This window comes from Ranitomeya variabilis, chromosome 5 (assembly GCF_051348905.1).
Source record: "Ranitomeya variabilis isolate aRanVar5 chromosome 5, aRanVar5.hap1, whole genome shotgun sequence".
In the NCBI taxonomy this organism is placed as follows: domain Eukaryota; kingdom Metazoa; phylum Chordata; class Amphibia; order Anura; family Dendrobatidae; genus Ranitomeya; species Ranitomeya variabilis.
The window spans coordinates 46,776,743-46,800,350 of NC_135236.1; the positions used below are offsets into that span (position 1 = coordinate 46,776,743).

Below are 23,608 nucleotides of genomic sequence, written 5' to 3' on the forward strand. Positions count from 1 at the left end.
CGATCACTCTGCTGTGAATTCAGTTAGTGACAGGACGCTGTTTGCTGACTGAGGGCCAGTTTAGAGATAGGGATTTGCTTCTTTGTGCTTTCCAAAGGCTAATTTAGCAACCGCTGTGTTCACCTACTATTCACCTTGCTTTTGCCTTGTAGCGCTGTTTTCACAGCGATCTGCAAGGTCTGTGTGTGTGTGTGTGTGTGTGTGTGTGTGTGAGTGCAGCCCACTCTCTAGTCTGAGTGCAGCCACATAGGCCATCCATAGCTGGTTGTATTCAGTTCAGGGAGGGTGGTTCATTGCCTCATACTGTTCTTTTTTTTTTCCAAGTAGTGTAGTCTGCTGCTAATTTTTAACAAAAAATCCTATTAGTGTCTTTCCACCCGTCTCCAGCTAATTTGTGGAAAAACACTACATAGGATAACGCAGAGGAGGGTTTTTGGGCCTTGCAGCGCCGTTTACGGCTGTCTGCACGGTCTCCGTGTGACTGCAGCTCGCCCTGTAGTCTGTGAGCAGCCATAGCCTGGTTGTCTCCAGCTCAGGGTTGTTCACTGCGTCATACCGCAAAATCAATTTTCATTTTGTTTTAAGTAGTGCAGGCTGCTGCACATTTTTTCAAAAAATTCCTATTAGTGTCTTTCCACCCGTCTCCAGCTAATTTGTGGAAAAACACTACATAGGATAACGTAGAGGAGGGTTTTTGGGCCTTGCAGCGCCGTTTACGGCTGTCTGCACGGTCTCCGTGTGACTGCAGCTCGCCCTGTAGTCTGTGAGCAGCCATAGCCTGGTTGTCTCCAGCTCAGGGTTCTTCACTGCGTCATACCGCAAAATCAATTTTCATTTTGTTTTAAGTAGTGCAGGCTGCTGCACATTTTTTCAAAAAATTCCTATTAGTGTCTTTCCACCCGTCTCCAGCTAATTTGTGGAAAAACACTACATAGGATAACGTAGAGGAGGGTTTTTGGGCCTTGCAGCGCCGTTTACGGCTGTCTGCACGGTCTCCGTGTGACTGCAGCTCGCCCTGTAGTCTGTGAGCAGCCATAGCCTGGTTGTCTCCAGCTCAGGGTTCTTCACTGCGTCATACCGCAAAATCAATTTTCATTTTGTTTTAAGTAGTGCAGGCTGCTGCACATTTTTTCAAAAAATTCCTATTAGTGTCTTTCCACCCGTCTCCAGCTAACTTGTGGAAAAACACTACATAGGATAACGTAGAGGAGGGTTTTTGGGCCTTGCAGCGCCGTTTACGGCTGTCTGCACGGTCTCCGTGTGACTGCAGCTCTCTCTGTTGTCAGTTCAGCCCCCAAAAAATAAATAAATAATAAAGTTCACCAAACACACCAGTGACACCACTTTACATTTCTGTAGGCCACATTAGCTCATATTAAAGTCTAGTCCACACTTTAGAAAATTAGTGTTTCTTATACCTGTTAGGAGGAGTTGTTCAGGAATAAGCACACAAAGCCGTTAGTACTTTTCTGCTTATCTTTATCAGTCACCCAAGATGAAGAAGGCAGTGAGTAAGGCACGTGGGCGTGGGCGCGGAGCAGGGAGAGGACGTGGGGATTCTGTGCCCGCTGCGGGCACCGGTGACTCATCAGCACCCACTTTCACAAGGGAACAGTCATTCATGCGCAGCTTTGTCGCAGAGCGCCGTACACCGCTGCTGCGTGAAGACCAAATTGAAGCCGTTGTCGGATGGATGGCAGCTAATGCATCAACTTCAATTAGTGCCACATCCTCTCAGACACAGAGCACTGGAGAGCAGCCATCTGTCTCTTCACCACCTGCCAAATTGCCCAGGCAGACAGAGAGCCCAGGACAGGAGCCGTCTCTACTTCTGTTCTCTGAATCTCTTGGCTTGGAAACAGGGGGCCAGCCAAGCAGCATTGGAGAAATGGAAGAAGAGGCAGGGTGCAGTGATGCCCAACAGCTTTTTCTCTCTTCCTCTGAAGAGGCGGGTGGGCCAGTGGCTCCGGTCACCACATCGCAGGCTGCATCAGCTGATGATGACACTCAGGTGCCACTTACTGGTGCGTGCTCTGCTGCTGAGACTACCCAGGAGGAGCAGTTGGGGGCAGAGGGTAGTGTAGATGATGAGGTCCTTGACCCATCTTGGCGTGAGGGACAGGAAGGTGGTGGGAGCAGCTCTGAGGAAGAGATTCCCCGTACGGCCCAAAGAGGGAGAGGGAGGGGGAAGACTGCGGATCCTGCAGCCTCCGCTTTGGCAGCCGTTAGGAGCATGTCTCTTCCAAAAGCCAAAAAGGGCGCTCCCAAGACTTGCAGTGCCTGGTCCTTTTTTGACACAGTTGCAGCTGACATTTGCTATGTCAAATGCAAGGTGTGTCATCACAAAGTCAAAAGAGGTCGAAATGTCAGCAACCTCAATACCTCCAACATGTGGAAACATGTGCGCACCAGGCACCCGGCGGAGTTAGAAAAACACACTGAAGAGCTAGGCCAACCAACAGCGGCAGCTACCACCTCTTCAGCTCGTGTTGCCTCTTCCTCCAGCTCACACGCAGCTGGTTCGGCTTCCTCCCAGGATCGCCGTGGAAGAACCTCTGGCCCTGTTGTCCAGAGACCCGCTGTAATTCCACCCGCAGCACCACTTTCCCAGTCATCCACACACTCCCAGCCCAGTCTACAGCCATCGGTAGTACAGGCATGGGAGAAAAGGCGGCCTTTCTCGTCAAACCACCCACGAGCACAGGCTCTGACTGCAGGCATTGCCAAACTTCTGTCACTGGAAATGCTGTCATTCAGGCTGGTGGAGACTGACAGCTTCCGTGACTTGATGTCATTGGCAGTCCCACAGTACAATGTGCCCAGCCGCTTTTACTTCAGCAGGCAAGCCGTCCCTGCCCTGCACAAGCATGTGGAGGGACACATAAAACACGCGCTACTGAACGCCGTCAGTAGCAAGGTCCACCTCACCACCGATGCGTGGACCAGTCAACATGGACAGGGGCGATACCTTTCCCTCACTGCCCATTGGGTTAATGTCGTTGAGCCGGGTACAGACCGTGCGAGTGGCGCAGGACGTGTCCTGCCCACTCCAAGGATTGCAGGAATCCATTCTGTACGCATTGACTCCTCCTCCTACACCAGTTCCTCAGAATCATCGCTGCAGGAGCCGTCACAGTCCACCTCCACATGGACCCGTGATGAACGTGTACCTGTTACGACCGACATGAGCACAGCCGTGGCCAAACGTCAACAGGCCGTCTTGAAATTAATTTTTTTGGGGAATCGAAGCCACACAGCGCAGGAGCTCTGGAATGCCATCAAGCAGGAGAGCGATGTGTGGTTTGTGTCAGCGAATCTCCAGCCAGGCATGGTAGTGTGTGATAATGGCCGAAATCTGGTGGCAGCTCTGGGCCTCGGCAACCTCACTCACATCCCATGTCTGGCACATATGCTCAATTTGGTCGTGCAGAGTTTTCTGAGGGACTATCCGGATCTTGATGCACTGCTGCACAAGGTCCGCCTAGAGTGTGCTCACTTGCGGCGTTCCAGCACGGCAAAAGCTCGCATTGCGGCTCTGCAGCGCCGACACCGCCTGCCGGAACATCGCATCATATGTGACCTACCTACCAGGTGGAATTCCACGTTACATATGTTGGAGCGGTTGTGTGAGCAGCAGCAAGCTGTAATGGAGTACCAGCTGCTTCAGGCGCAAAGAAGTCGCAGTCAGTGCCGTACAGACTTCACAACCACAGAGTGGGCCACTATGAATGACGTCTGCCAGGTTTTGCGTCCCTTTGATTATTCCACGCGGATGGCGAGTGCAGATGATGCACTAGTCAGCATGACTGTCCCCCTTATCTGCCTGCTTGAAAAATCACTGCAAGCGCTAAGGGATGATGTTGTGGAAGAGGTGGAGGATGAGGATTCAGCATTTCCATCATCTTCTGGACAGTCAGCGCCACGTGGTTCCTCACAAACGCGTAGGCAGGGGACAGTTTGTGAGGAGGATGAGGAGGAGTCAATGGAGGAGGAAGACATCCGTCCAGAGGAGGGAGTTACACAATTGTCCAGTAGTCAGTGTGTACAGTGAGGGTGGGGTGATGACGAGCGGGCAGAGATCACGCCTCCAGCAGGGGACAGCGTTTCTTGGGCAGTTGGCAGTCTGCAGCACATGGTGGATTACATGCTGCAGTGCCTGAGAAACGACCGCCGCATCGCCCACATTCTCAACATGTCTGATTATTGGGTGTTCACCCTCCTCGATCCTCGCTACCGGGACAACGTAGAAAGCCTCATCACACCGTTGAACTGGGAGCGAAAAATGCGGGAGTACCAAGACACACTGGTGAATTCCATCATCTTCTCCATTCCAAGTGAGAGAAGTGCTGCTAGTGCATTCCAAAGCAGCTCAGTGCGTCCAGGCAGTGGTGGAGGCTCTGCACAAAGAGGGAGCAGAAGCAGTGCCTCTGCCCAAGGCAAGAGCAGTATGGCCCAACTGTGGCACAGTTTTCTGTGCCCGCCACAAAAGTCTACACCATCACAGACGGCTCCAATAAGCAGGAGGCAACGGTTCCGTCAGATGGTGACAGACTACATGTCTTGCCCTCTTGCTGTACTCCCAGACGGCTCTTCCCCTTTCAAGTTTTGGGTCTCAAAGCTGGATACATGGCCAGAGCTAAGCCAGTATGCATTGGAGGTGCTGTCTTGCCCTGCGGCCAGTGTATTATCGGAACGTGTCTTTAGTGCTGCAGGTGGTGTACTAACTGACCGTCGCATGCGACTATCCTCCGATAACGTTGACCGGCTTACTTTCCTGAAAATGAACAAGGCCTGGATCTCGCAGGAATTTGCCACTCCTCTTCCTGATTAAATAATTAGGTGACTGTCTACAGTATCCAGGTCTCCTGTTGTGTTCATCTTTCTACCACCCGAACTTAAATTCCTGGGCTCCAACACCGCCAGTTGAGGCTCAGAAGTGCCGTCTGCACAGTCAAAACATACGACCCAGTGTTATTGGGTTTCAGTAACGTCAGCTGATCCCCAGCTGTGTAGCCGGCAATGTGTCCTGCGACCGCCACGCTGACACAACAACTGAAATGTAAGGGAACCTGTCCCCCCCCCCCCAAGGCGTTTGTTACTGAAAGAGCCACCTTGTGCAGCAGTAATGCTGCACAAGGAAAAGGTAGCTATTTTTGTTTAGCTCCTTGCACACGCAGAACTTAACACTTATAAAATGTGTACACTGATACCGTAAAACCGTCCCGGAGGTGGGACTTTCCTTCGTAATATGACGCAGCACAGCCGTCATTCCTACCCCCTTGGCGCCGTGCCCCGGCTCCTCAGCGTTGTTTGATTCCGTACCGGAGCCTGCGCTGTCATGTAATCCCTTGGCCAGGCACACTTAGCGCTGCCCGTCTTCTGACATCATTTGGTGTCAGGATGGCTGCGCCTGTGCGGCCGCGCTGGCCGAGAGCCCGCCTCGCAGTGTCTTCTGATTTCATCCCACTGGGGGCCTGAGATCCATGGACATGCGCAGTGCATATCTGAACCTCCACCTCTCACTCATCTCCCTACGGCTTCTTCAGACTGTGCGGTGTCAGCTGGTCCCTAATAGCATGCCACGGCCGTGACACCGCACAGTCTTAAGAAGCCATAGGGAGGGGAGTGAGAGGCGAGGATATGCACTGCGCATGGCCACGGATCCCAGGCCCGCGGTGGGATTACATTAGACGACACTGCGAGGCGGGCTCTCGGCCAGCGCGGCCGCACAGGCGCAGCCAGCCTGACACCAAATGATGTCAGAAGATGGGCAGCGCTAAGTGTGCCTGGCCAAGGGATAACATAACAGCGCAGGCTCCGGGACGGAATCAAACAACGCTGAGGAGCTGGGGAACGGCGCCAAGGAGGTAGGAATGACGGCTGTGCTGCGTCATATTACGAAGGAAAGTCCCACCTCCGGGACGGTCACACGGTATCAGGGGACACATTTTATAAGTGTTTAGTTCTGTGTTTGCAAGGAGCATCATGAAAAGAGCCACCTTTTCCTTTTGCATCTTTTTTGCTGCACAAGCTGGCTCTTTCAGCTACAAATGCCTTGGGGGGGGGGTTAAAGGTTCCCTTTCGATTTTCTCCAATCAGGCTTCGGCCTACATTGTGTTCCTCTGCTTCTCCTCCTGTCCCTGGGCTCCAACACCGCTAGTTGTTGCCTGGTAGTGCTGTACGCACAGTCAACAGTCCCTCCTCTGTTATTGGGGTTCAGTAACGTCAGCTGTTCCCCTGCTATGTGTGTGGCAATCCCTCCTACCTCCTCCTACCTCCTCCACCTCCTCCACCTGTCCCTGGGCTCCAACACCGCTAGTTGTTGCCTGGTAGTGCTGTACGCACAGTCAACAGTCCCTCCTCTGTTATTGGGGTTCAGTAACGTCAGCTGTTCCCCTGCTGTGTGTGTGGCAATCCCTCCTACCTCCTCCTACCTCCTTCACCTCCTCCTCCTCCACCTGTCCCTGGGCTCCAACACCGCTAGTTGCCGTCCAGAAGTGCTGTCCGCACAGTCAACAGTCCCTCCTCTGTTATTGGGGTTCAGTAACGTCAGCTGTTCCCCTGCTGTGTGTGTGGCAATCCCTCCTACCTCCTCCACCTCCTCCTCCTCCACCTGTCCCTGGGCTCCAACACCGCTAGTTGTTGCCTGGTAGTGCTGTACGCACAGTCAACAGTCCCTCCTCTGTTATTGGGGTTCAGTAACGTCAGCTGTTCCCCTGCTGTGTGTGTGGCAATCCCTCCTACCTCCTCCTACCTCCTCCACCTCCTCCACCTGTCCCTGGGCTCCAACACCGCTAGTTGTTGCCTGGTAGTGCTGTACGCACAGTCAACAGTCCCTCCTCTGTTATTGGGGTTCAGTAACGTCAGCTGTTCCCCTGCTGTGTGTGTGGCAATCCCTCCTACCTCCTCCTACCTCCTCCACCTCCTCCTCCTCCACCTGTCCCTGGGCTCCAACACCGCTAGTTGCCGTCCAGAAGTGCTGTCCGCACAGTCAACAGTCCCTCCTCTGTTATTGGGGTTCAGTAACGTCAGCTGTTCCCCTGCTGTGTGTGTGGCAATCTCTCCTACCTCCTCCACCTCCTCCTCCTCCACCTGTCCCTGGGCTCCAACACCGCTAGTTGTTGCCTGGTAGTGCTGTACGCACAGTCAACAGTCCCTCCTCTGTTATTGGGGTTCAGTAACGTCAGCTGTTCCCCTGCTGTGTGTGTGGCAATCCCTCCTACCTCCTCCTACCTCCTCCACCTCCTCCTCCTCCACCTGTCCCTGGGCTCCAACACCGCTAGTTGCCGTCCAGAAGTGCTGTCCGCACAGTCAACAGTCCCTCCTCTGTTATTGGGGTTCAGTAACGTCAGCTGTTCCCCTGCTGTGTGTGTGGCAATCTCTCCTACCTCCTCCACCTCCTCCTCCTCCACATGTCCCTGGGCTCCAACACCGCTAGTTGTTGCCTGGTAGTGCTGTACGCACAGTCAACAGTCCCTCCTCTGTTATTGGGGTTCAGTAACGTCAGCTGTTCCCCTGCTGTGTGTGTGGCAATCCCTCCTACCTCCTCCTACCTCCTCCACCTCCTCCTCCTCCACCTGTCCCTGGGCTCCAACACCGCTAGTTGCCGTCCAGAAGTGCTGTCCGCACAGTCAACAGTCCCTCCTCTGTTATTGGGGTTCAGTAACGTCAGCTGTTCCCCTGCTGTGTGTGTGGCAATCCCTCCTACCTCCTCCTACCTCCTCCACCTCCTCCTCCTCCACCTGTCCCTGGGCTCCAACACCGCTAGTTGCCGTTCAGAAGTGCTGTCCGCACAGTCAACAGTCCCTCCTCTGTTATTGGGGTTCAGTAACGTCAGCTGTTCCCCTGCTGTGTGTGTGGCAATCCCTCCTACCTCCTCCTACCTCCTCCACCTCCTCCTCCTCCACCTGTCCCTGGGCTCCAACACCGCTAGTTGCCGTCCAGAAGTGCTGTCTGCACAGTCAACAGTCCCTCCTCTGTTATTGGGGTTCAGTAACGTCAGCTGTTCCCCTGCTGTGTATACGGCAACGTGTACTGCGACCGCCACGCAGGCACAACAAGTTAAATTTAAGGGAACCTGTCCCCCCCCCAGGCGTTTGTTACTGAAGGAGCCACCTTGTGCAGCAGTAATGATGCAAAGGGAAAAAGTGCCTCTTTTCGTGGTGCTCCTTGCACATGCTGAACCTAACACTTATGAAAAGTGTCCCCTCCTACCGTGATACCGTCCGGTAGGTGGAACTTTCCTTTGTGATGTGACGCAGCACAGCCGTCATTCTTACCCCCTTGGCGCCGTGCGCCGCCTCCTCAGCGTTGTTTGAATCAGTCCCGGAGCCTGCGCTGTTAGGTTAGCCCTTGGCCATGCACACATTTTGCGCTGCCCGTCTTCTGACATCATTTGGTGTCAGGCTGGCTGCGCCTGTGCGGCCGCGCTGGCCGAGATCCCGCCTCGTACTGTCTTCTGATTTCATCCCACTGGGGGCCTGAGATCCATGGACATGCGCAGTGCATATCTGAACCTCCACCTCTCACTCATCTCCCTACGGCTTCTTCAAACTGTGCGGTGTCAGCTGGTCCCTAATAGCATGCCACGGCCGTGACACCGCACAGTCTTAAGAAGCCGTAGGGAGGGGAGTGAGAGGCGAGGATATGCACTGCGCATGGCCACGGATCTCAGGCCCCCAGTGGGATTAAATCAGAAGACAGTACGAGGCGGGATCTCGGCCAGCGCGGCCGCACAGGCGCAGCCAGCCTGACACCAAATGATGTCAGAAGACGGGCAGCGCAAAATGTGTGCATGGCCAAGGGCTAACCTAACAGCGCAGGCTCCGGGACTGATTCAAACAACGCTGAGGAGGCGGCGCACGGCGCCAAGGGGGTAAGAATGACGGCTGTGCTGCGTCACATCACAAAGGAAAGTTCCACCTACCGGACGGTATCACGGTAGGAGGGGACACTTTTCATAAGTGTTATGTTCAGCATGTGCAAGGACCATAATTAAAAGAGCTAAGTTTACCTTTTCCAGCATTAGTGCTGTACACGATGGCTCTTTCAGCTACAAACGCCTGGGGGGGGGGTTAAAGTTTCCCTTTCAACTTGCTCCAGTGCAGGCTTCGGCCTACTCTCTGCTCCCTCTCCTCCTCCTGCTGACCCTGGGCTCTAACACCGCCAGTTGGGGCCCAGATGTGCTAGCTGCACAGAGAAAAACACCAGCCAATGTGTCAGTGGGGTTCAGCACCGCCAGCTGTTCCCCTGCTGTGCAGCCAGCAACGTGTCCTGCGACCGCCACGCAGACACAAGAACTGGAATTGAAGGAAACCTGTCCCCCCTCCCCCAGGTGTTTCTACGTTTTACAGCCACCTTGTACGACAGTAATGCTGCATGTGTGCAAGGTGGCTCAGAAACTTATTCTCCTTGCCCATGTTGAACTGAACACGTCTAAAATGAGTCCTCTGCGACCATTAAAACGTCCCTCAGGTGTGATTTTCCTTTGTATTGACACGCAACAAGCTCCTTGGTAGCGCTGCCCGTCTTCTGGCATCATTGTTTGGCTGCCTGCGCCTCTGCGGCCGCCTTGCCCCACACAACGCCCCTTGGTGTCTTATTTATTTGTACTGCGAGGGTGTGATTGATGGGCATGAACGGTGCATTTCTTCGCCTGTCCCTCATCTCCTTCCGCCTTCTTCGGACTGTGCGGCTTCATGGCCGTGGCATGTGATAAGGGATCAGCTGACGCCGCATAGTCTGAAGCGGGTGTAAGAACCCAAGCGAGAGGCGAACATATGTACTGCGCCAGGCCATGAATCCCAGCCCCGCAGTGTTTTAACAATGTAAAGACACTGCGTCGGTTGGATTCATGGTCATCGCAAACCGCAACAGCCGACATGAAATGATGTCAGAAGATGGGCAGCGCTAACAGCGCAAGGCCAAGGGATAACACGACAGCGCAGACTCCTGTGCAACAAATAACGATGCTCAGGAGGCCGCGCCAAGCACCAAGGTGGCATTTTTGCCAGCTGTACTGCGTCTCTTTACGAAGGGAACTCACGCCTCAAAATCAGTTTGACTGTGTAAGGGCCTAAATGTTATACGTGTTCCTTTCAGCGTGTGCAAGGAGCAAAATTAAAAGAGCAACCTTTGACTTGTGCAGCATTACTGCTGCATAAGCTGTGGCTCTTCTACTTTGTAACACCTGAGGGGGTGTTAAAGGTTACCTTTGAAATTGGTTCAATTAGGCTTCGGCCTACACTCTGCTCCCCCTGCAGAGCCCGGGCTCCAACACCGCCAGTTGGGGCCCGGTACTGCTAGCTGCACAGAGAAAAACACCAGCCAATGTGTCAGTGGGGTTCAGCACCGCCAGCTGTTCCCCTGCTGTGCAGCCGGCAACGTGTCCTGCAACAGCCACGCAGGCACAACAGACCCAAAGCTGCCGCCAGTGCAGGCTTCGGCCTACACTCTGCTCCCTCTCCTCCTGCTGACCCCGGGCTCCAACACCGCCAGTTGGGGCCCGGTACTGCTAGCTGCACAGAGAAAAACACCAGCCAATGTGTCAGTGGGGTTCAGCACCGCCAGCTGTTCCCCTGCTGTGCAGCCGGCAACGTGTCCTGCAACAGCCACGCAGGCACAACAGACCCAAAGCTGCCGCCAGTGCAGGCTTCGGCCTACACTCTGCTCCCTCTCCTCCTGCTGACCCCGGGCTCCAACACCGCCAGTTGGGGCCCAGTACTGCTAGCTGCACAGAGAAAAACACCAGCCAATGTGTCAGTGGGGTTCAGCACCGCCAGCTGTTCCCCTACTGTGCAGCCCGCAACGTGTCCTGCAACAGCCACGCAGGCACAACAGACCCAAAGCTGCCGCCAGTGCAGGCTTCGGCCTACACTCTGCTCCCTCTCCTCCTGCTGACCCCGGGCTCCAACACCGCCAGTTGGGGCCCGGTACTGCTAGCTGCACAGAGAAAAACACCAGCCAATGTGTCAGTGGGGTTCAGCACCGCCAGCTGTTCCCCTGCTGTGTAGCCGGCAACGTGTCCTGCGACAGCCATGCAGACACAAGAACTGAAATTGAAGGGAACCTGTCCCCCCTCCCCCAGGCGTTTGTACGTTTTACAGCCACCTCGTACAGCGGTAATGCTGCATGTGTGCAAGGTGGCTCATAAACGTATTCTCCTCGCACATGTGGAACTGAAAACACGTCTGAAATGTGTCCTCTGTGTGACCATTTAACCGTCCCGGTGGTGTGACTTTCCTTTGTAATGACACGCTGCAACCCCCTTGGTAGCGCTGCCCGTCTTCTGGCATCATTGTTTGGCTGCCTGCGCCTCTGCGGCCGCCCTGACCCACACAACGCCCCTCGGTGTCTTATTTATTTTGACTGCGAGGGTGTGATTGACGGGCATGAACGGTGCATTTCTTCGCCTATCCCTCATCTCCTTCCGCCTTCTTCGGACTGTGCAGCTTCATGGCCGCATGACCGCTAGTTGCTGTCCGGAAGTGCTGGCTGCACAGAGCCAAACACCTCGCCAATGTGTCAGTGGGGTTCAGCACCGCCAGCTGTTCCCCTGCTGTGTAGCCGGCAACGTGTCCTGCGACCGCCACGCAGGCACAACAGACCCAAAGCTGCCGCCAGTGCAGGCTTCGGCCTACACTCCCCTTCCCCTGCTCCTCCTTCTGCTGACCCTGGGCTCTAACACCGCCAGTTGGGGCTCTAGGAAGACAAGCTTGATTAGGTCCCCATCATGGTTCCAGTACCGTCAGCTGGTTCCGGGCAGAGCCTTTGGCTTAGGTGCCTCCCTCTGGGTATCCGAGTTCCACCAACGTCAGGTGGTCCTTGGTAGTGCTTTCAGGCACGGGTACCTCCTGCTTAGTAACCGGGTTCCAGTAACGTCAGCTGGTCCTCGGTAGTTCCATTGGCTCTTGGACCTTCGGCTACCCATCCGGGTTCCAGTACTGTCAGCTGGTTCTCGGCAGTGTCTTTTGCTCTTGTACCTTCTGCTCCTCATCCTGGTTCCAGTACCGTCAGCTGGTTCCAGGCAGAGCCTTTGGCTTAGGTGCCTCCCTCTGGGTATCCGAGTTCCACCAACGTCAGGTGGTCCTTGGAAGTGCTTTCAGGCACGGGTACCTCCTGCTTAGTAACCGGGTTCCAGTAACGTCAGCTGGTCCTCGGTAGTTCCATTGGCTCTTGGACCTTCGGCTACCCATCCGGGTTCCAGTACCGTCAGCTGGTTCTCGGCAGTGTCTTTCTCTCTTGTACCTTCTGCTCCCCATCCTGGTTCCAGTACCGTCAGCTGGTTCCGGGCAGAGCCTTTGGCTTAGGTGCCTCCCTCTGGGTATCCGAGTTCCACCAACGTCAGGTGGTCCTTGGTAGTGCTTTCAGGCACGGGTACCTCCTGCTTAGTAACCGGGTTCCAGTAACGTCAGCTGGTCCACGGTAGTTCCATTGGCTCTTGGACCTTCGGGTAGCCATCCGAGTTCCAGTTCCATCAGCTGTTTCTCGGCATTTTCTCAGTCTTCTTGTACCTTCTGCTACATTTCCAAGTTCAAGACCCTAAAGACGATGACCCGGAAGACCACCCCTAAGATGATGACGACACCAGAGACGACAACCACCGAGATGACGATGACCCTGGAGACGATGACCCTGAAGACGACCCCGATGACGACGACCCCGATGACGACGACCCCGGAGACGACGACCCTGGAGACGACGACGACATGGGAGACCGAGAAGCAGAAGAACAAGAGGCTGCAGAACAAAGAGCAGAAGAACATTAAGCATAAGACTAAATATCAGAGCAAAAGATATTATCTAAATTATAAGCAGAAGAAGACTAAGCAGTGTATGGGGGTGAGTCCGTTCCTCCTCGTGGTGCCCCTGGATAAAGCCTGATGCTGCAGGCCAAACTGAATGCGGACAAATGTAACTCTTTTGTGACAGGCAGAACGGAAGGTGTAATCTTCAAACTTTTATAGATAACAACTACGGGAATGCCTGTCACAAATAAGAATATGATGAAGAAGTTGAATATGAAAAAGATAATAGTTAAATAAAAAGAATATGAACAATGTAAAAAAAAAAAATTAGAGGTAGAATAAGATGAATAAGGTGAAGATAGTTGATGTCAAAGAAGCTGATGATGAGGATAATGAAGAAGAAAGTGTGGGAGAAGTAAAAAAGAAGGTGAAGGACGTGGAAGTAGTGAAACATCAATATCTGACAAAATAAAAAAAAAAAATAGTCAAAATCTTTCTAACGCCGAACGTCATAAAAAAAAACAAAAAAACCTGCTATTCTATTTGTTTGGGCTAAACCTCTGTGCCTTTAATGTCTCCGCCACCTCCCCCAATACATCCTACATTATTCTTAGTTGTTTTCCTTCATGTAGAATTAACCTACAAGGAAAGAAAGGGTTTATTTTAATTCCGATATTTTCGTCCCATTGACTTGCATTGGGATCGGGTATCGGTATCGGATTAGATCCGATACTTTGACGGTATCGGCAGATACTTTCCGATACCGATACTTTCCGATATCGGAAGGTATCGCTCAACACTACTCATCAGCAATAAATTGTTAGAGTGGTTCATTCTTTCAATAATACCAACATTTTCATACACAATGCGAGCTTCATAATCGTTGCTCACCTGTTCCATGGGAAGATGCTTTCTCGGGGCTTCGCACCTCCTCATCCCAGCGATTTTCCTCTGGAGCTTCACTGTCTGCTGGTACCTCTCTCAGAGGCTATGAGAAGGCAGGAAACAGTTATTAAGCAATAGACAATCTTAGGACAGGGTCATATAGGGACATCCAGACAAATATTTGCCTATGTGTACACAAATATGGTGGGATAATCTTTTGGTTTGACCCAATATTGGTGGTAGCTTCTGGTACCTCGAGAACAACTCATTGGTTTTTACTAGTGATGAGCGAGTATACTCGTTGCTCGGGTTTTCCCGAGCACGCTCGGGTGGTCTCTGAGTATTTGTGACTGCGAGTATACTCGCTCATCACTAGTTACTAGTTTTTACTAGGACATCTGGAACAACTATAAAAAACCCTCACACAATAACTTCTTCTCACAAATGGACGTGTTATTAATGTCCAGGGAAGGAGTCCTCACGTGTGGAAGGGAATCATTGCGCTCCTCCTGTGAAGTAACCTCAGCTCCATATGAGAGTGAGATCTTCACTATATACTGCAACACTGTGATATTGGAAAAGAAGAAAGAGAATACATCTAACCAAAAAAGTCCGAATGTATTTGATCCCTTGCTGATTTTGTAAGTTTGCCCACTGACAAAGACATGAACAGTCTATAATTATAAGGGTAGGTTAATTTTAACATTGAGAGATAGAATATCAAAAATAAAATCCAGAAAATCATATTGTATAAATTATATAAATTTATTTGCATTTTGCAGTGAGAAATAAGTATTTGATCCCCTACCAACCATTAAGAGTTCCCTACAGACCAGTTACATGCTCCTAATCAACTCGTTGCCTCCATTAAAGACAGCTGTCTTACATAGTCACCTTTATAAAAGACTCCTGTCCACAGACTCAATTAATCAGTCAGACTCTAACCTCTACAACATGGGCAAGACCAAAGAGCTTTCTAAGGATGTCAGGGACAAGATAATAGGCCCGGATAAAGCTGGAATGGGCTACAAAACCATAAGTAAGACGCTTGGTGAGAAGGAGACAACTGTTGGTGCAATAGTAAAAAAATGGAAGACATACAAAATGACTGTCAATCGACATCGATCTGGGGCACCGTGCAAAATCTCACCTCGTGGGGTATCCTTGATCATAAGGCCGGCTTCACACTCAGCGTATGAAAATACGGTCCATTTTTTACTGCCGTAATACGGAGAAATGTTCCCAAAATAGTGATCTGTATGTCATCCGTAGGCAGGGTGTGTCAGCGTATTTTGCGCATGGCATCCTCCGTATGTAATCCGTATGGCATCCGTACTGCGATATTTTCTCGCAGGCTTGCAAAACCAACATCTAATGGATTCATGTGCTCAAATGTTCGTTCAAACATATATACTGTATATATATATAAATATATATATATATATATATATATATATATATATGTCATTGAGACACACACATATATTATATACACTCACCGGCCACTTTATTAGGTACACCATGCTAGTAACGGGTTGGACCCCTTTTGCCTTCAGAACTGCCTCAATTCTTCGTGGCATAGATTCAACAAGGTGCTGGAAGCATTCCTCAGAGATTTTGGTCCATATTGACATGATGGCATCACACAGTTGCCGCAGATTTGTCGGCTGCACATCCCAAAGATGCTCCATACAAGGCAGGATGGATCCATGCTTTCATGTTGTTTACGCCAAATTCTGACCCTACCATCCGAATGTCGCAGCAGAAATCGAGACTCATCAGACCAAGCAACGTTTTTCCAATCTTCTACTGTCCAATTTCGATGAGCTTGTACAAATTGTAGCCTCAGTTTCCTGTTCTTAGCTGAAAGGAGTGGTACCCGGTGTGGTCTTCTGCTGCTGTAGCCCATCTGCCTCAAAGTTCGACGCACTGTGCGTTCAGAGATGCTCTTAGGCCTACCTTGGTTGTAACGGGTGGCGATTTGAGTCACTGTTGCCTTTCTATCAGCTCGAACCAGTCTGCCCATTCTCCTCTGACCTCTGGCATCAACAAGGCATTTCCGCCCACAGAACTGCCGCTCACTGGATTTTTTTTCTTTTTCGGACCATTCTCTGTAAACCCTAGAGATGGTTGTGCGTGAAAATCCCAGTAGATCAGCAGTTTCTGAAATACTCAGACCAGCCCTTCTGGCATCAACAACCATGCCACGTTCAAAGGCACTCAAATCACCTTTCTTCCCCATACTGATGCTCGGTTTGAACTGCAGGAGATTGTCTTGACCATGTCTACATGCCTAAATGCACTGAGTTGCCGCCATGTGATTGGCTGATTAGAAATTAAGTGTTAACAAGAAGTTGGACAGGTGTACCTAATAAAGTGGCCAGTGAGTGTATATATATATATATATATATATATATATATATATATATATATATATATATATATATATATATATACACTGTAATTATATTTAATTCAGCGCGAGATATGTGAAAAGCCGGTAATTCAATTGCCGGCTTTTGCTATCTCCTTCACAAACCCGACAGGATATGAGACATGGTTTACATACAGTAAACCATCTCATATCCCCTTTTTTTTGCATATTCCACACTACTAATGTTAGTAGTGTGTATGTGCAAAATTTGGGCCCTCTAGCTATTAAATTAAAGGGTTAAATCGCGGAAAAAATTGGAGTGGGCTCCTGCGCAATTTTCTCCGCCAGAGTGGGAAAGCCAGTGACTGAGGGCAGATATTAATAGCCTAGAGAGGGTCCATGGTTATTGGCCCCCCCTGGCTAAAAACATCTGCCCCAGCCACCCCAGAAAAGGCACATCTGTAAGATGCGCCTATTCTGGCACTTGGCATCTCTCTTCCCACTCCCGTGTAGCGGTGGGATATGGGGTAATGAAGGGTTAATGTCACCTTGCTATTGTAAGGTGACATTAAGCCAGATTAATAATGGAGAGGCGTCAATTATGACACCTATCCATTATTAATCCAATAGTACGAAATGGTTAATAAAACGCACACACATTATTTAAAAGTATTTTAATGAAATAAAGACACAGGGTGTTGTAATATTTTATTATACTGGTAATCCACCTGAAGACCCTCGTTCTGTAAAAAAGGAAAAATAAAAAATCAACAATATCCCATACCTTCCGTCGTTACAGTGAAGTCCCACGATGTAAATCCATCTGAAGGGGTTAAATCATTTTACAGCCAGGAGCTGTGCTAATGCAGTCCCTCCTGTCTGTAAAACCCCGGGGAATGAATGGAGTGCAGGGGAATGTCCTGTAGTTTCCTTGAGTCGTGGTGATGCGCCCTCTTCTGGATGTCCTCATATGAACTCGAGCCTGGGAAAAATTCCCACGCTCGAGTTCATATGAGGACATCCAGCAGGGGGCGCATCACCGCGACTCAAGGTAACTACAGGACATTCCCCTGCATTACATTCATTCACAACATTTTACAGACAGGAGCGACTGCATTAGCACAGCTCCTGGCTGTAAAATGATTTAACCCCTTCAGATGGATTTACATTGTGGGACGTGACAGAACGACGGAAGGTATGGGATATTGTTGATTTTTTATTTTTCGTTTTTTACAGAATGAGGGTCTTCAGGTGGATTACCAGTATAATAAAATATTACAACACCCTGTGTCTTTATTTCATTAAAATACTTTGTAATAATGTGTGTGTGTTTTATTAACCATTTCGTACTATTGGATTAATAATGGATAGGTGTCATAATTGACACCTCTCCATTATTAATCGGGCTTAATGGCACCTTACAATAGCAAGGTGACATTAATCCTTCATTACCCCATATCCCACCGCTACACGGGAGTGGGAAGAGAGTGGCCAAGTGCCAGAATAGGTGCATCTTACAGATGTGCCTTTTCTGGGGTGGCTGGGGGCAGATGTTTGTAGCCAGGGGGGGCCAATAACCATGGACCCTCTCTAGGCTATTAATATCTGCCCTCAGTCACTGGCTTTACCACTCTGGCGGAGAAAATTGCGTGGGAGCCCACGCCAATTTTTTCCGCGATTTAACCCTTTATTTTACAAGCTACGGCGCCCAAATTTTGCACACACACACTACTAACATTAGTAGTGTGGAATGTGCAAAAAAAAGGGATATGAGATGGTTTACTGTATGTAAACCATGTCTCATATCATGTCGGGTTTGTGAAGGAGAAAGAAAAAGCCGGCAATTGAATTACCGGCTTTTCTATAGAACACCGCTGGGTATTTCTCGCTAGTCACACTGCTGGTCCACGTGTAATCCATATTTTTCTCACCCCCATAGACTTTCATTGGTGATTTTTTTGCGCAATATGGTGACAAACGCAGCATGCTGCGATTTTCTACGGCCATACAAGACCGTATAATACGGATCAGTAAAATACGGCAGATAGGAGCTGGGACATAGAGAATTATTGCACCGTATGCAATCCGTATTTTCTGCACCTCTCATACGTCCGTAAAACTCGCTAGTGTGACGCCGGCCTAAAGAAGGTGAGAAATTAGCCTAAAACTACATGGGGGTAACTTGTTAATGATCTCAAGGCAGCTGGGACCACAGTCACCATGAATACCATTGGTAACACATTATGTCATAAAGGTTTAAAATCCTGCATTGCCCGCAAGGCCCCCTGCTCAAGAAGGCACATGTGCAGGCCCGTCTGAAGTTTGCCAGTGAACATCTGGATGATTCTGTGAGTGATTGGGAGAAGGTGCTGTGGTCAGATGAGACAAAATTGAGGTCTTTAGCATTAACTCAACTTGCCGTGTTTGGAGGAAGAGAAACGCTGCCTGTGACCCAAAGAACACCATCCCCACTGTCAAGCATAGAGGTGGAAGCATTATGTTTTGAGGGTGGTTTTCTGCTAAGGGCACAGGACTTCTTCACCGCATCAATGGGAGAATGGATGGAGCCATATACCGTAAAATCCTGAGTGACAACGTCCTTCCCTCCACCAGGACATGAAAAATGGGTTGTGGCTGGGTCTTCCAGCAAGACAATGACCCACAACATACAGCCAAGGCATCAAATGATTGGCTCAAAAAGAAGCACATTAAGGTCATGGAGTGGCCTAGCCAGTCTCCAGACCTTAATCCCATAGAAAACTTATGGAGGGAGTTGAAGCTCTGAGATGCCAAGCGACAGCCTCAAAATATTAATGATTTAGAGAAGATCTGCAAAGAGGAATGGACCAAAATTCCTCCTGACATGTGCGCAAACCTCATCATCAACTACAAAAAATGTCTGACTGCTGTGCTTGTCAACAAGGGTTTTGCCACCAAGTATTAAGTCTACTTATTTCTCACGTCAAAATGCAAATACATTTATATAATTTATATAATGTGATTTTCTAGATTTTAATTTTGATATTCTATCTCTCAATGTTAAAATTAACCTACCCTTAAAATTATAGACTGTTCATGTCTTTGTCAGTGGGCAAACCTACAAAATCAGCAAGAGATAAAATACATATTTCCTCCACTGTATCAGAAATAGTGAATCAAGGTAGATGTTTATTTAATCCCTTAATCACATATGATGTTCTATCCCGTCAAGGTGACCTGGGATTTAATTCCCAGTGATGGGATAGTACGTCCAGCGCGATCAGCTGCGCTCGCGGGGGGAGCGCGGCCGATCGTGGCCAGGTGTCAGCTGACTATCGGAGCTGACATCCGGCACTATGTGCCAGGAGCGGTCACGGACCGCCCCTGGAACATTAACCCCCGGCACACTGCGATCAAAGATGATTGCAGCGCTCCAGGTGCATCGGGAAGCATCGCGTAGGGAGGGGGCTCCCTGCGAGCTTCCCTGAGACCCTCGTTACAAGGCGATGTGCTCACCTTGTACCGAGCGTCTCCTCCCTGCAGGCCCCAGATCCAAAATGGCCACGGGGCTGCATCCAGGTTCTGCAGGGTAAGCCTGCAGCCCTGCATGTCAGATCGCTGATCTGAGACAGTGCTGTGTAAAGTGTCAGATCAGCGATCTGACCCTATAACATGATGCCCCCCCCTTCCCCGAGGCAATGATATAAAGTAGAAAAAAAAATATTCACATGTGTAAAAAAAAAATAAATCTTAAATAAAGATAAAAAAAAAACATTGTTCCCATAAATACATTCCTTTATCTAAATAAAAAAAAAAACATTAAAAGTACACATATTTAGTATCGCCGCGTCTGTAACGACCCGACCTATAAAACTGTCCCACTAGTTAATCCCTTCAGTGAACACCGTAAAAAAAATTAAAAAGAGGCAAAAAACAACCCTTTATTATCATACCGCCGAACAAAAAGTGGAATAGCACGCGATCAAAAAGACAGTTATAAATAACCATGGTACCGCTGAAAATGTCATCTTGTCCCGCAAAAAACGAGCCACGATACAGCGTCATCAGCAAAAAAATAAAAAAGTTATAGTCCTCAGAATAAAGCGATGCAAAAATATTTCTTTTTTCTATAAAAATAGTTTTTATTGTATAAAAGCGCCAAAACATTAAAAAATGATATAAATGAGGTATCGCTGTAATCGTACTGACCAGAAGAATAAAACTGCTTTATCCATTTTACCCTAAAAGAAATTCATGAATAGCTGGTTTTTGGTCATACTGCCTCACAAAAATGGGAATAAAAAGCGATCAAAAAAATGTCACGTGCCCAAAAATGTTACCAATAAAAACGTTAACTCGTCCCACAAAAAACAAGACCTCACATGACTCTGTGGACCAAAATATGGAAAAATAATAACTCTCAAAATGTGGTAACGCAAAAAAACATTTTTTCAATAAAAAGCGTCTTTTAGTGTGTGACAGCTGCCAATCATAAAAATCCGCTAAAAACCCACTATAAAAGTAAATCAAACCCCCTTCATCACCCCCTTAGTTAGGGAAAAATTAAAAAATTTAAAAAAGTATTTATTTCCATTTTCCCATTAGGGTTAGGGCTAGGATTAGGGCTAGGGTTAGGGCTGGGGCTAGGGTTGGGGCTAGGGTTGGGACTAGGGTTAGGGTTGGGATTAGGGTTGGGGTTGGGGTTAGGGCTAGGGTTAGGGTTGGGGCTAGGGTTAGGGTTGGGGCTAGGATTAGGGTTGGGGCTAGGGTTTGGATTACATTTATGGTTGGTATTAAGGTTAGGCATGTGTCAGGGTTAGGGGTGTGGTTAGGGTTGTGGTTGGGATTAGGGTTAGGGGTGTGTTGGAGTTAGGGGTGTGGTTAGGGTTGGGGTTAGGGGTGTGGTTGGGATTAGGGGTGTGTTTGGGTTAGGGTTTCAGTTAGAATTGGGGGTTTCCACTTTTTAGGCACATCAGAGCTCTCCAAACGCGACATGGCGTCCGATCTCAATTCCAGCCAATTCTGCGTTGAAAAAGTAAAACAGTGCTCCTTCCCTTCCGAGCTCCCCCGTGTGCCCAAACAGGGGTTTACCCCAACATATGGCGTATCAGCGTACTCAGGACAAATTGGACAACAACTTCTGGGGTCCAATTTCTCTTGTTACCCTTGGGAAAATAAAAATTTGAGGGGGTTAAAAAACATTTTTGTGGGACAAAAATTATTTTTTATTTTCACGGCCCTGCGTTATTAACTGTAGTGAAACACTTGGGGGTTCAAATTTCTCACAACACATCTAGATAAGTTCCTTGGGGGGTTTAGTTTCAAATATGGGGGTTTCTACTGTTTAGGTACATCAGGGGCTCTGCAAATGCAACGTGACACCTGCAGACCAATCCATCTAAGTCTGCATTCCAAATGGCGCTCCTTCCCTTCCGAGCTCTGCCATGCGCCCAAACAGTGGTTCCTACCCACATATAGGGTATCAGCGTACTCAGGACAAATTGGACAACAACTATTGGGGGAATTTCCAAAAATTCCTGTGAAACACCTGAAGGGTTAATAAACTTCTTGAACGTGGTTTTGGGCACCATGAGGGGTGCAGTTTTTAGAATGGTGTCACACTTGGTTATTTTCTATCATATAGACCCCTCAAAATCACTTAAAATGTGACATGGTCCCTAAAAAAAAGGTGTTGTATAAATGAGAAATTGCTGGTCAACTTTTAACCCTTATAACTCCCTAACAAAAAAAAGTTTTGTTTCCAAAATTGTGCTGATGTAAAGTAGACATGCGGGAAATGTTACTTATTAAGTATTTTGTGTGACATATCTCTGTGATTTAAGGGCATAACAATTCAAAGTTGGAAAATTGCAAAATTTTCCAAATTTTCGCCAAATTTCCATTTTTTTTCACACATAAACGCAGGTAATATCAAAGAAATGTTACCACTATCATGAAGTACAATATGTCTCGAGAAAACAGTGTCAGAATCACCGGGATCCGTTGAAGCGTTCCAGAGTTATAACCTCATAAAGGGACAGTGGTCAGAATTGTAAAAATTGGCCCGGTCATTAACGTGCAAGCCACCCTCGGGGCTTAAGGGGTTAAATTAGGTGATAAACAAGGATATAAGAACAAAAAATATTGAAAACAAATAGTATAAAAACAGGGGGCGCATACCCAGAATAAATGGACAAGTGTCCGAAGGAGATATTAAGAATCAAGGTACAATGTGTATATGACACTGAAAAAACGGTATACAACATAAAAACAAAGCTTTCAGAATAAATAGGAAATATTACCTAGCAGTATATCATAGAGTAAAAGAAAAAAAGTGCAAGTGCATAAAGGTGTCTGGCTGAGTCAGGATTATGTAGTTTAATAGTCGTTCATGATCGTAATTATTTGATCCATGCCCGTAAGTTCTTTTCAGACCTTTTTTACTCACATAAGAAGAAAAGCAACAATGCATGTTTGGTGTAGCCATAATCAGACGGACGTGGACAATCATATTTCCATGACTTTTTGGCCAAACAATGAATGCCGTAAAAATAGCTCCCCCCCCCCCAAAAAAAAAAGGCAGAATTGCATTTTTTCCACCACTTTATCACACTTGGATTTTTGGGTAATTTTTCAGTACTTAGTATGGTTAGATTTTTTAAGCAAATTCTCTCAAAATTGATACTACAATACGCTTGGAACTTAGAAAAAAATGTTAGACATTTCTATCCAATTTACTGTTCATATGTGGATTTTTTTAATGAAAATGTTTTTAAAATTGCATGGTTTAAAATGAGTGCACTTCTTTGATTCAGATCCTGAATAAAACCTCTCCAAACAAGGCACTTCGAGATATGACACAAACAAAAAATATAACCACAAATCCTATCCAAACCTCTTCAATAGAACTTCAGGAAATGAAATGCTTCATTAAAAACAAAAACTACTAGAAGTCCTCTCCAAAAAAGGAGTTTCCTGAAGTAGTTTCCACTTTAAAAACTCATGGTTTAGGCTTAAGCTATGTTCAAACAGATTTTTTCGGGTGTTCAAAAGCCAAGAGCTTTGGTGAATCTTTGAAGGAGTTTTTTCTGAAGAATTTCCTGAAGTTGTTTTGCAGAGGCTTTGGAAAAGTTTATTTTGTTTCTGAATTGCTTTTTACAGGCTTATGATTGGGAATACTTTGGAGAGGTGTTCCTCGGGATCTGCTTCAAAGCTGTGACATGCTCTTTCTTTTTACCCACCAAGGGATTTTCAAAAACTTTCAGAATTAAAAGAAGGGAAAAAAACTATTATATGAACTACAAAGTAGTTTTGCCCTAAAAATTAAATGTAAGAGTTTTTCAAGAGTTTTTAAAGCAGCTTTTTTTAGGGGGATTTTGGAGAGGATCCATTTAAACTACTTCTAAAAAGCAATGTGTTAACATAGCCTAAGGTTATGTTTTCACAGTCTTTTTGCTTAGTTGTTTTTGAAGTGGAAACTGAGCAGAAATTCAAGATTTTGTGGAGGATTTGGAGAGTTTCTGTTCCAAAACCCTCAGGTCCCGCATCAACAATGCATAAATCGCTTTGAAAAGTGGCAAAACCTTTTGCTCAATGTGTATTTTGTCAGTTTTGCCAAAATGGG

At 48.2% G+C, this 23,608-nt stretch overlaps 1 protein-coding gene across 1 annotated transcript in view; it reads right to left on the reverse strand.

Annotated features, from left to right (window-relative positions):
- The window catches only part of LOC143773282 (E3 ubiquitin-protein ligase Rnf220-like), a 71,652-nt gene that overhangs the window by 11,824 nt on the left and 36,220 nt on the right, over positions 1–23,608 (reverse strand). The window contains exon 8 of the mRNA XM_077260767.1: positions 13,638–13,734. Within this exon, the coding sequence (XP_077116882.1) occupies positions 13,638–13,734 (97 nt within the window). The remainder of the gene's footprint in view (positions 1–13,637; positions 13,735–23,608) is intronic.